The sequence below is a fragment of the Mus caroli genome, unplaced genomic scaffold (genome assembly GCF_978045245.1).
Source record: "Mus caroli unplaced genomic scaffold, Mus_caroli_1 scaffold_7, whole genome shotgun sequence".
Classification (NCBI taxonomy): domain Eukaryota; kingdom Metazoa; phylum Chordata; class Mammalia; order Rodentia; family Muridae; genus Mus; species Mus caroli.
In genome coordinates this window covers 13,045,328-13,058,890 of record NW_028227262.1, presented here as the reverse complement: position 1 = coordinate 13,058,890, position 13,563 = coordinate 13,045,328, and the positions used below count along the sequence as shown (strand labels likewise).

The 13,563-nt window shown below is 39.0% G+C and overlaps 1 protein-coding gene across 5 annotated transcripts in view; it reads left to right on the top strand.

Annotated features, from left to right (window-relative positions):
• Window positions 1-13,563, top strand: part of Atf7ip (activating transcription factor 7 interacting protein) — an 88,492-nt gene that overhangs the window by 29,861 nt on the left and 45,068 nt on the right. For 3 of the 5 annotated variants that reach the window (XM_021165001.3, XM_085839833.1, XM_085839834.1), the window contains exon 2: window positions 11,764-13,439. In XM_021165001.3, the coding sequence (XP_021020660.1) occupies window positions 11,771-13,439 (1,669 nt within the window). In that variant the 5' untranslated portion in view covers window positions 11,764-11,770. Of the gene's footprint in view, window positions 1-2,118; window positions 2,763-6,951; window positions 7,168-11,763; window positions 13,440-13,563 lie in introns of those variants that run through there. The other 2 variants (XM_029478190.2, XM_029478191.2) reach the window with 2 other exon arrangements.

The following is a 13,563-nucleotide window of genomic DNA, read 5'->3' as shown; positions in this document are numbered from 1 at the left end:
TCCCATTCCTCTTCTCTTTCTGTCTCTTTCTGTTCTCATCCCTTTTCTCCTCCTCATCTCCTTGTTTGCTTCTTTGAATTCTGGAGGCTCTAGGCTCAGTTAAATTCTCTAATGTGGCAGACAGCCAGCTCTCCAATAGGCCCAAACTGAGCATGCTGCTGTTGCCTAGCAACTACTTGGGAAGTCTTTGTCTATGACTGAATTATAAATAGGGTTATGAGCAAAAGTGCAATTGAAAATGGGATTGGAAAGAAAGGCATACTCTTTTTTCTCATTCGAATTTGAAGAATTAAAGAATTTTTAAATGTAGTCTTTTGAAATCTGGCTTGTAAAAATTGAGCTAATCAGGAAGAAAATAAAGGCTTTATAAGTTTATGTCTAGTTAAACATTTAAATCTTTTTAAAATTTATTTTTATTTGTGTATGTGTGTGCACGTGCACATGATGTACACTTATGCTTGTGAGTGACTTTGGCCCCTAGAGGAGGACTTTGGATTCTATGAAGCTGGAGTTAATAGCAGTTGTGAGTCAACAGATATAATTGCTAGAAACCAAACTTGGATCCTTTGCAAGAACCACCAGGCCAATTCCCTAAAGTCTTTTCTTTTAAATGATTAAAAATATCTGTGTTGTAACTGTTTGTTAGTGCGTGGGTATAGAATAGGCCATTGGAACCTCTGGAGCTGTAATCACAAATTGCTGGGAGTTTCCTGATTGTGGGTGCTGGGGAATGCTTGGTTTTCTCAAAGTAAAACTGACCAAATGTAGGTAAAAGATGTGAAAAATAAGTTTAACTAGTACTGCAGTAGAAGAAAATAACAATTCTAAGGCTTATGAATAGTTACAGTAGTGATCTAGATTAATGATCTAGATTTATCAAAGAAACGCTCCCATCACTAGTGCCTTCTAACAAAATATGATCACATGTGAGGAATAGACCTCATTAATTGTAACTTATTGCTCAATTCATATTGCTTTCTTGTGTGATGGTGATAATAGTTTACTTGCTCATGATTTAAGATTTTATTTTAATCCTTTTTATTAAAATAAATATAGCTAGGTTCTGGATATGCAACAAATAAGAATAGAACATTAAGAAGAAGTAAACTTTATTTACTTTTTAGGTAAACTGTTTAAAATAAGTAATTTTATGCTAGATGAAACTCCATTTTAATATTTAGCCATTGTGTTATAGAAGGTAAATTTAACGTTTATCATCTGTTTCCTGGAGCTTTTTCTATTTATTTAAGTGAGTCTGTGTTTGATCCCCATCACCACAAGAACAAATCCAGAAACACTAAAAGGAAAACCACATAAGGCAATTGCTTGTTTTAATAGGAGCGGACTCTCCCACAGCCTGAGATTTCAGCAGCTACAGCTTGCTTTGAAGTGAAATGCAAGTGCTGCCTTGCATTTTTATTTTATTTTTATTTTTTTGCCTTAGCTTGCCTCTTCTTTCTTCCTGTCTTAAACTTTCCTTCATTATCCATGTGTCCTCCCACCTCCATGCCTAGGATTCTACCCTAGGGCTGCATACATGCTTGGTGAGCCCTCTTCATTTTGAGCCAGATCTCTTGCCTTTATATTCTTCTTTGATAGTTATTATTAGATTACAGATTATCACCTTTAGAAATAAACATTATTTCTGGAGTAAATATGTAATTTACAGAGAAAAAGTCATACATATGCTAAAAACCAGTAGGTTGCAAGTTCAGAATGAAGAAATGTGTCTCATGTCTTGACAGCTCGTTTTTTTTTTTTAATTTCATTATTTATTTATTGATTGATTGATTGATTGATTGATTGATTTAGAGACAGGGTTTCTCTGTGTTGCTCTAGCTGTCCTGGCACTCATTCTATAGACCAGGCTGGCAACTGAAGAAATTTTAAACATGTGGACTTTTAACATCTCCATTGTACTAGGAACCAATTGAAACATCAAAAATGAAATTTTATAGGGATTATTTATGTTCAAATATATTTTGTTTGACAAATTTTTTCCTCAGTGATACTAATTAACTTTTGATAAAATAATTTATGTCTTATGTGAATAAGATGCACTATCATTAGAGGTTTATGTTTTAAAACACAAATATGGAAATCCTTACCTTATTTAGAGGTCTGCTTTATTGAGTTGTGCTTTTAATACACAACAAATAGGCTTTTGAAAATCAATAAATGACATTCTCAAATAATTGCACAAAAATAGGTAGACAAATGCTGTGTTATTCAGACATTTGGATTTTTCTTTTTCTTGAAAGCCTGGGATTTGTTAGAACTGGGATTCAAGTGCCTCATTGTTCTCCTGGAAGAGGGAAATCGTGGAGGTGCGTGTGCAGTGGATGTGCGTGCTTGCATGGGCACAGGAGAACAGACAATGGAGTGCTACTTGGCACTGATCCATTTATTTAATGGAACATGCTTTTTTTTTGTAATTGGAATCTAATAAAAGGTATCAGCTATGTTAGGTGTTATAAAATGCAAGAGTCTATTTCTCTCCAAGAAAATGAGATTTTTCAGCCAGGAAGTTTTGCTGTTAGGTTCACATCTGTTCTAGGAATTAGGCTTGCATATTGTTTCTATTTTTAGGCTGTTGCCAGGTGGATTTAAATTTTCTCCTCTTATGGTTGCCCAAGTTCTAACTTCCTGATTGGTTACATGACCCTGCTTTCATTAGCCAACCACAGTGACTATGCAAATTGTATTTCAGTTTCTGTTTCTGTCAAAGAGCCGCTAAGATGGCTGCAAGGGGCTCCTTTGGGGTATGTTTATCATTTCAAGGAGGGCTTTCATCAGCGTGTAGTGTAGTGATAAGTAGAGATTTCTCTTAAATGGATGTTTTAATTTTGAAATAAAAACACACTGTCCATGCAAACTTTCATGAGGCTGAAAACGCCTCTTGTTAGCTGTGATTTTAAGGTGTTATACTTTGATACTTAGACACTGTGTCAGTGGTGCATTTTATTACGTACATGTAAGTGTGTGAATATGCTAGCTTAGAAACTGTTAGAATGTTCTAGATGACTACCTTTGCTTTCTAAAAGAACAGATTTCTTTATTTAAGAAATTATTTGTAGGTGTCAGTTACATATATGCAGGGCATATTCTTCAGTCGGTATTTATTACATAGTCTGAACTATATAGTGTGTGCTCATTATTATAACACTAGGATACTTCAGTTTTCACTATATTGTGAATGACTTTAGAAGCATATCATGGCATTGGTATATTTAAGATGTTTTCTGATATGAAAGTTTAGCCTTCCTAAAATATGCCTGTACTAAAAATCTTATACTGGAGATATAACGAGATATGCTAAAGTGCTTTGTTAATGTACATGTAGGTATTAAAACCGAATAATGTTTATTTTTAAATGGTGCCTTTAAAATGGTGGCCGAAATAGGAAATGGTAGCAATACTGGTGAAGAATTGATAAGAATACTGGTAAAATACACTAAAGCCACCAGTCCAGGACGTGCGATAATGCATGTCATGCAACTTGCAGGTTTGTTTACGTGTTAGGCATCGATTAGACTCAGAAGACATTTGTTTCATTTCAGATTTTCTGGTTGTCCTGGGAAAAGATAGTTAATCGAATTTTCCATGAGTAAGAAGACTGTTAGATGATAATTCACGGTGCTACATGCTTTGATATTTTATAGTGTGTTTAATGAACAGTCCTATTGTCTTTTGAGATAAACATGTTATAGAATTTTGTCCTATTTAGAATAAGGAAGAAGAGTAATCGGCTTTTTTGAGTATGCAGAGACAAATGTTAGTAATATTTACATGTACTACCTCTATTAAAAGCAGAAGTCACACCAAATACTTAAGCACCTGGAAAATTGAACTTCCTAAAATAAAGTATGAACTAACACTCAGTTTCTTGGAATTTTTTTTTCTTCTAAATTTATTGTGTGTATATGTGTTTGCCTGCATATACATACAACACACACACACACACACACACACACACACACACAGAGTGCATCCCATGTATGCCTGGGGCCCAGGGAAGCCAAATTTTGAGCCATCTCAGTGCTGGGTGCTGGGAATTGAACCTGGTCCTCTTGAAGAACAACCAGTGTTCTTAAGCATTTAGCCATCTCTCCAGCTCTGGTGGTAGGCCTTTTTGTTTTGTTTTATTTTTAATGTTAAAAATATGATCTAATGAAAGAGGTCAGAGTAAAGTCACAGAAAAAGAATGCACTTTAAACAAAACTAGACATCTTGGTTTTTGAGGTACATTTTTTTTAAGTTTTGATTTAATACATACTAACTTGGATAAGGCCAAAGTAATGAATTATTATCAGACTAATGGATAGTAAACAGTGAGAAAGGTTGTTAGTATTTATTGTGTAACTGATTATTTCTTATGGCCCTTCATGAATAAATACTGCCAATTCCCAAGCAATGCAAACCTTAGAGCTATCAACTGAGAAATGAGGGTTTGTTTGTTTTTAGATTATATTACTTATCCACCCACCCACCCACACATCCATCCATCCACCCACCTATCCATCCATCCATTTATTAATTTGGTGTGTGATTGTGTATTCATGTGTGTCTTGGAGATCAGAGGACAGTTTGTGGGAATCTTCTCTTCCACTCTTCCAAATTCAAGTCATGAAGATTATGATGATGAAGGTCAGGTCAGCATGATGACAAACAGATTCTATCGGCAATAGAAATCGTGGGTAATGAGGAAAATGATGTTTAGGGGTTGATTATTAGTAGTCACGTTTGTTGATTTGATTTTGTTAAGCCATCTAAAGGAAAGAGTTTGAATAAAACATTTTCCGGGCCTAGAGAGATGGCTCAGTGGTTAAGAACACCTGAGTTCAGTTCCCAGCAGCCTTAACTCAGGCTCCAAGGCATCTGATGCCCTCTCTGGCTGCTGATGGCACGTGCACACATGTGACTGACATTTACATAAGTGAAAACAGAAACAAGCCCTTAAAGCCTGGGATTTTCAGCATCTGATTAGTCAGAAAATTATTCGTGATGTTTCTCCTAGCATGGGCATAATCGAAGTGTTTGTCAAAGAAAGATCTGGGCTGCATTTACTTAACATGATTTTGCTTTTGTTCAAAGTTTTTTGTGAGTTGTATTTTTTTTGTTTTGTTTTGTTTTTCGAGATAGGGTTTCTCAGTAGCCCTGGCTGTCCTGGAACTCACTTTGTAGACCAGGCTGGCCTCGAACTCAGAAATCTGCCTGCCTGTATTCTTTATTAAAGATACTACCTTAAATTAGTGTGTGTGTGGTTGTGTGTGTGTGTGTGAGAGAGAGAGAGTTTTGAATCAATGATCTTGGTATTTATTTGGGCTATTTTTAGAAACTACAGACCCTAGTTTAAATATAAACAATAAAATGGGGGAGGGATTTCTCAAAAATCAAACAGCACTATAGATAGCTTTTATTGATACAAAGCATTTGAGGTTGTGGTGATGTATAAGAGGTTTCCATTTTCATTGTTTCCTTTGACTTCCACCGTGCCCATAGTTCTTAGAGCACTTGCCCTCATCTGCTTCTTTTGTTGCTGGGTAAGGTTTGTGATACTTTTCTCTGATTGGCTTTAGGCAGCTAAGGCTTTGAGCCAATCAGAGAGTGAATTTCAGTTCCCTCGCAGGACTGAAGGAAGCGCTGAAGCAGCTGTGGATTTATTTCCCTTCTGGGGCGATTACATAAACTAAAATTATGGCTGCAGCAAGCTCCCTCTTGGGTATGTTTGAAACATTGCAAGGTTCACCTGTAACGAAGGGGGAAAATGATGAGTTTAAAAACGTGTTGACTAGGAAAAGCTATTAAAGATAGTGAATTTGGGGCAAATAAATTCTGATCATAGATTTTTTTTTGTAGTATTAAAAAAATCTGTAAAATTAACTTATAATCCATACCTTTTATTGCTTCAAAAGCAGAGCTTGTGTTGTCTTTTTAAAAATCAACTGTGAAAGGCAATTAATTGTGCTTGTAGTAAATACATTGTTACCACTTAGAGCAACCAAAACCGGACATTTTGATTTTGTTCTGTGAATTAAGCTGAGTCAGGTCCATGCAGTAGACAACACAGCGCTTTGTCATCCTGCCCATGGTCCAGAAGCCTGTTGAATTTTCTGTTTGGAAATCTGTATTAGTCACGGTAGGTGAAATGGTTTGAGAGATCATCTTAATTATTGGGACTTAATATTTTGGTGGGATTTTTTTATAATTTTTTTTTAACAAATAGAAGAATTATTAACCTTGTAAAAGAAAATATATTTAGAATTTTATAGGTTCTAACTCATTATGTAGGAATGGTATTTTTATGTTATTGTCCCCGTTTAGCTGATTCCTCAGATAAGTTATATTTTAGAAACATTTATGAACATTGATTAAATCCAGATAAAGTAGCATAAAATATCTATAAATCTTAGCCACTTGTCTATGTGTGCTGTATACGTAAACCATCTCATGGATTTAAGACAGGGATCTGTGTTCTAGGTTATTTCTTTCAGACAAAGAACCACATTGCATCGCTTCAGCTCTGGGCTTTGTCAGCTAGGTTCCTCTGACCTTAGTGTCTGTCTCCTGTTGCTGGGCAGGAAATAGAATGCTGACTACTGATTGGCTGAGTTTCTATGGAGCTCTTGAACAGCCACTTAAATTCTTGAGTTTTTTGAGCAGGGAGATTATAAGCTAAGACAAAACAGTTTCCCTTTGTTTCATGGCTGTCTGTGATCTCTTGCTAGAAAATGAAAGAAGTGGGTGCGGGGAGGGGGCTCAGGAAAAGTTCTCCTTTGCAGAAGAGGCTCACTGCTCTTCCCTTAAAAAGAATTTATCAAAAAATTGAAAAAAATTACAAGGCATAGAGACATCTCAGGTAACACACTTTTCTCTGGTTATTAATGTATAAATTTCTATAGAAAAATGTTGATAATATTTCACCAAGTTCTGAATATGTAAAGTAAGGACTTAAAATAAATACTTTGTTTTTAAATTCCTTTTAGATTAAAAAAGTACTTTCAGGAGAAACTTAATTCATCACGTCATGTGATGTATTTCTAGGTACGGCAGACATATTCTGCTGTAAAATAGAAATGCCTTTCCTGTAAACTGAGGTGCGGTCCTGTGGAAGCGCTTTGACCCATGTTGCTGCTGTACCGAGGAGCACAGATTCTCCAGAATAATGTAGGTGGATGTGGATGGTATCTGAAGTCCAGAGGACAATGCTAAAGTGAGCTGTAGGATTGCTTACCTTCTGCTAATGCGCCTTGGAGACTTGTTTGCAGGGTACACGCCCTTCCCTAATGTAAATTTTTCCTAATGAGCTTTGCTTATGCAAAATAGATTTCTCAAAGCAGATTGCTGATTGGTTTGCACAGATACGCCTGAACTAATTTGAACTTGTTCATGCTACTTCCTTATTGCTTTGTCTGTTTAGTTATACATAGAACCCATGAGAATCTGCTGAATGGCTGTAGTGTGCCCCCTGGTGGGTATGGAAAGTATGGAAGGTCTCAGGCAGGACTTTAGGTGATTACTGAATTCAATGGCTTTATTGCAAAAACCAACTTGACTTGGGTTATATTTATTTGTATTGAGTGTTATTTGGTAGAGAGAATTTAGTAATAGTTTTTGTTTATACTGACTTACTGAATTTTCAAATATCTCTCACACAAACACACACAATACGTTATTTAAGAGAAAAATTTTCGCAGAGTCTGAAAGTTATGCTTAAAAACTCCACAGAATGTACAAGAAGCTACACATCGAATCATTCTAGATGATCTTTTGTGGTTGCACTACAGCACAGTTTGGACAGGAACTGACTATAACTTAGGCTGGCTTAGACTTGTGATGATCCTTCTGCCTCAGCTTCCCAAGTGCCAGGATTACCAGTGTAGTCCACTTTGCTTGGCTTAAATCCTTAATATTAATTAATTAATCATCAATTAGTCACATCTCATATAATTCTCAGCAAAGCCGGTATTGGTAGATACAGTTCCTCTTAAGATACTTTAAGATACAGTTTCTTTTAAACACTTTAAAAACTTGAAATGTTAGGCAAGCAGCCTCATCCAGGAGATGTGGGATTCAAACTTACAACTCTCAGCCAAGTTCATTGATTATTTGCATTGTGAAAAGTTAAGTATGGTTTTTTTGTTCATTTGTTTGTTTTTGTTGTTTTGAGACAGGGTTTCTCTGTATAGTTCTGGAACTCAGTCTGTGGACCACGCTGACCTCGAACTCAGAGATGATGCCCCTCTCCTCCCCACCCAAGCTTTGGAATTAACGGCTTATGTTTTATGTTTTAAAAATGTTTAATTTTAAGCAAACACATAAGTGGATGCTCACAGTCAGCTATTGGATGGATCACAGGGCCCCCAATGGAGGAGCTAGAGAAAATACCCAAGGAGCTAAAGGGATCTGCAACCCTATTGTTGGAACAACATTATGAACTAACCAGTACCCCGGAGCTCTTGACTCTAGCTGCATATGTATCAAAAGATGGCCTAGTCAGCCATCACTGGAAAGAGAGACCCATTGGACTTGCAAACTTTATATGTCCCAGTACAGGGGAACCCCAGGGCCAAAAAGTGGGAATGGGTGGGTAGGGGGGTCAGGGGGAGGGTATGGGGGACTTTTGGGATAGCATTGGAAATGTAAATGAGGAAAATACCTAATTAAAAAAAATAGAAAAAATGTTTAATTTTAATGTAAATAATTATAACTCTTGGTTTTGCATAGAATATCTGAAAATGGATATTTCAAAGTTTAAAGGACTAGTACTTCAGTATTTGAACATATTTAAATGGTAATCACACTACATTTAATATGTTTATTATAGTCAGCCTCATGAGTGCTAAGCTTGTGTTGTCTGGGATATAGTTCACAGGCAGCACTGATCAGCGTGCATTGGAAGCCCCTGGGTTTTATCTCCTGTACCCACAGTAGTTTATGCAGGAAATGTCTGGGTAACAGGACCTGCAAGTGGATGAGAAAAGATGCTCTCCAAGTGTGAATCCTACGCTTAACTAGGCCCAGTGGGGTTGGGGTTGGGTTTCAAGGTTTCTGTAAATAGAGTTGAAAGATAATTTTTCTAAGAAGTACTTTAAATAAAGACACTAAGAACTGTTTAAATTATCGAATTAAATTCAGAAGGTGAGTACAAAGTGTAACATAATCCGGACATTCGTTGACAATGTACCATGTCTTTAGAGCTGTATTGGTCTCTGACAAATAGGTCAGGCTTATTATTGAAAAACATTCACTATTACTTACGACGCTTATTTATTGTAGGTAAGTTACATTAGTAAGGGTGCTAAATGATACAGTGTAGAATAGATTGTTTTGTAGCATTTAAAAGTAGAGCCTCATTCTTGATTGGGTGATACCAGGAACTAAGTGTATCAATAAAAGAGAGCAAGGGGGTGGGGGAGAGAGCATCTATGTGCATACATGTGCACATTTACATATGTTTTTGTCTGCCTATACTTAATCTCTTGCTTCTTCCCTCCCTCCACCCCCGCCCCCCAGTCTTTTCTACAGCTGGCTATGCTCTTCTTTTGGTGGTTCTGGGCCCATACCCAGGACCTTCCTTATGCATGCCAGGGAGAACTGCTCTGCAGTGAGCAGGTAGTCTTAGCTCTGTCTTCTTACTTGCACTAGCCTTTTGATAACATAAAATTGGTGATATGGGGTGCCTTTGTTTCTCTTGTTATTTTAATATCATTGCACAATTAAATGTAGCATCTACATCTTGAAAACCCTTTAGCACTCTTGCTTTTTTAGAGTCTTAGTTTTAATTATAAGGTAGTACTGAATATGATCTAATGGATATTCTGTCTGTTCAGGCAGGTCCTCGTTTACTCTTGCTGTTGTGTTTATGTGGTAAATCACACACGCGCACACACACACACAAACGTACACACACATACACTCGCGCACAGGCACAGGTATATTGTCTTCATTTTACAGACTAGAAGTTGAAAGTGATGCTGTAGTCATGGCATCGTTCCTTGGATGGCTCTGAGGAAAGAGTTGTCCAGACACATCTAGCTGCTTCGAGTTGTTTGGCCTGTGATGGCCTAGCTCTCTGGTTTCACATGGTTTTACTCTGTGCATGCTGAAGTCTCAGAGACATTTATCAGTTTGTACTAGGGCCCATCCTCTTTATCTTCTTCTCATCTACAATTTAAGCAGTAAGAATACAGTACCATATTCTCACTCATTTTAAGGAAAACCTGTCAATCAGGCTCTTTTGTGGCCCTGTATAGACCAGGATACTTCAAGACTTGTGAATGATCAGCCTTGCTTGGCTTTTGGATAGGAGTTTTTGATAATGATCATTGATTGGGTTTTGGATGTGAATTTTTTATAATGATCTTTACCTAGTGATTAGTATTATCTCTTGAAGAAATATACTGCTTAGTCATTTATAGATAGAAGAAGAAAAAACTATGGAAATTTGAAAATGCTTTAGCAGAAAACAAGCTGTGAGCTGAGATGTAGCTTTGCAGCTAAGAGAGAATATTGGCTGCTCTCACAGAGAAGCCGGGGGTTGGGTTCCCACCCACATTGTGGCTCAGAACTGTCTGGAATACTAGTTCTAGAGGATTCACCACCATTTCTTCAACTTCGCATGCACGGAACCCACAGAGCTATTTGGTTACATGCACATAAAATAAAAATAAATACCTTGGGAAACATTAGACTCATTTGTGTGTATATATTATGAAAGGTGAGATTTAATGGAGAGCTGAGGATTAAGCTTGAACCACAGGAAAAGGATGATGGAGCAGTGCTTCGTCTCAGTTGTCATGTGACAAGATCTAGACTCATTGAGAGGTGGGTGGGCCTCCGGGATATGCTGGGATATGCCTATGGATGGGTTTATCTTGATTAGGTTAATTATGTAAAAGACCCACCCACTATGAATGGCCCTGTTCCCTGGGCTGGGGGTGGGAAAAAGTAAGGAGTGTGCGGAGTTTGTCATGGCTCTGACTCTGTGTGTGTGTGAGTGACATGTGGCCAGCCACTTCGACCCCTGCTCCTTCAACCTCCCCAACATAATGGGCTGTATTGAACTGTGTTTCAAAACAAATTGCTCTCCCCAAGCTGTTTTTGGTCAGAGTATGTTATCACATTACCTGAAAAGTAACTCGTCACGTGCAGATTAACCTCATTCAGAACGTCAGAGACTTGACGCTACGGGAGAAAGCAGCAACCGCAGGCAGGCAGATGCACCGCGGGACCGATGCACCGCGGGAGCGCGAGCAGTGAGAAGAGTGCATTCTTTGACAAACAGATAGACGTGATAGGACCAAAGGAAGAACATATTCAATAGATGTGTAGCTATCACCACAGTGAATGTTAGAACATTTTCATTATTTCAAACCTGTACTCTAAAACATTTATTTCTTGCTTTCTCCAAGCCTGCAAAGGGAGCTGGAGAGACGGTCCAGTAATTGGTTAAGTGCTGCTCTTTAGACAGTGACAGGGTTTGGTCTCCAGCACCTATTGTTTTCCTGGACTTTTCACGCCCCTGAAGCGGCTCCTTTTTAACTCTTCATTCACCTCCATTGATGTTCTGGTGTGCATTGTTTGTCACTTCTGTAGTATGTGAGTAGTAAATATGAGAACTCCGACCGAGTAATTATTAAGGTTTTATTGTCAGTGTTTTAAATTTATATGATCTAAATTTTACACTTTTTAATTTTCATTAAGCCTGTAGTTAATGACTCTTATCTCAGTTTATTAAAATCCTTTTCTTTTTATTTAAAGATTCAGAATGGATAGTGTAGAAGAACCTCAGAAAAAAGTCTTCAAGGCTCGGAAAACAATGAGAGCGAGCGATCGCCAGCAGCTCGATGCTGTGCACAGAGTCAAGGGGGAGCTGCTGAGAGCCGACGGGAAGCTGCTGAATGGGAGCCATGAGAATGGAGACTTGGATCCCACTTCACCTTTGGAAAACACAGATTGTATTCAAGATCGAGAAGAAGTGAATGGTATTGATGGGATTTGTTTTCAGCCAGAAGAAAGTACAACGGAACAGAAAGAGACCCCTTGTATGCCCAGTGTTGCTGTAAAAAACAAGCAAGAAGATTTGAATAGTGAAGCTTTGTCCCCCAGTATAACTTGTGATCTTTCTTCTAAAGTAACCACTGAACCAGCTTCTGGTAGTCCAGCCTCTGATAACGCAGGCTGTGGTACCCCAGCCTCTGACAACCCAGCCTCTGACAGCCCAGCCTCTGACAACCCAGCCTCTGATGATCTGGCTGCAGGAGAGCTGGCCACTACAGTACAGGCCACTGGTGACTCTGCCTGTGAGGAGCCTCCCTCCAGTGATCCCTCTTCCAGTCATCCCACCTGTAGTGATCCCACCTGTAGCGAGCCCTCCTGTAGCGAGCCCTCCTGTAGCGAGCCCATCTCTGGAGATACTGTTTCTGAAGAACCCGCCTCTCATGGTCTTGTCTCTGGTGATTCCACTTGTGGCGAGCCAGTTTCTGGTGAGCCGGTGTCTCATGAAGCAGCTTCGAGTGAGCCAGCTACAAGTGAGCCAGCTTCAGATGAAACGGTCGCAAGGGTAGTGGCAGCCTGCGAACTGGCTCCTGGGGAGTCAGCCTTGGATGAGTGTGCCCCCTCCGGTGATTCACATTCTGATGAGCTGCCTTCTAGTGAGGACTCCCTTCCTAGGTCTGTCTGCAGCGGACTGGCTTCTGGTGAGCTGACTCCTGGGGAGCTCTCTGTGGAACCAGCCACGGACACTGTTAAACCAAGCTCAGTGGCAGTTTGTGAAGCAGGTCCTGACCCTGACAAGACAGAGCAGAGTAGCAATAACAGTGATGATTGTCCAGACAAGAGTGAACACGACGAACACTTAGACCAAATTCAAAGTAAAGACTCCTGTGATGAGGGAAATAAAGTGAGCAGTAATGTCGGTGAGAAGGAAGAACCTCTCGAAACACACAGTGCAATTATTTGTTCTGATCTACCTCCAGAAAACACAACGAAGATAGCGGAGGACCCCATCGCTGAGCCTGCTCTCGAAGAAGAGGCCATCTCCAGCAGCATGGAAGTTGACCAAAGTGAAAAGGATGAGCATAAAAGTCCTGCAGAACCTGTAGCCGCTGTCAGTGAGGACCCCGCCGAGGAGGACAAGGAGGATACTGTCTTAGACAACACGGACTCCATGGAAACAGACGAGATCATTCCGATTTTGGAAAAACTCGCACCCACCGAGGATGAACTTAGCTGCTTTTCAAAAGCTTCTCTCCTTCCAGTCGAAACGAGTCAGGATTTGGAGGATAAAATGGAGGGTTCTTTCGGCTCACCCTCGAAACAAGAAAGTAGTGAGAATTTGCCAAAAGAAGCCTTTTTGGTCCTTTCTGATGAAGAGGATATTTCGTGTGGAAAAGATGAGTCTGAAGCTGGAGCACAGACTAAGAGGAGCGCTCCAGGTTAGCTGATTCCGGACTTTTACTTGCTTTAATAAGCTGTTGATACAACATGCTTAATAATGTCAGGATTAGTGAGTGACCCATGAGGAAGGTTTTATAGAAATGCAGGTAGGTGGGTTGACAC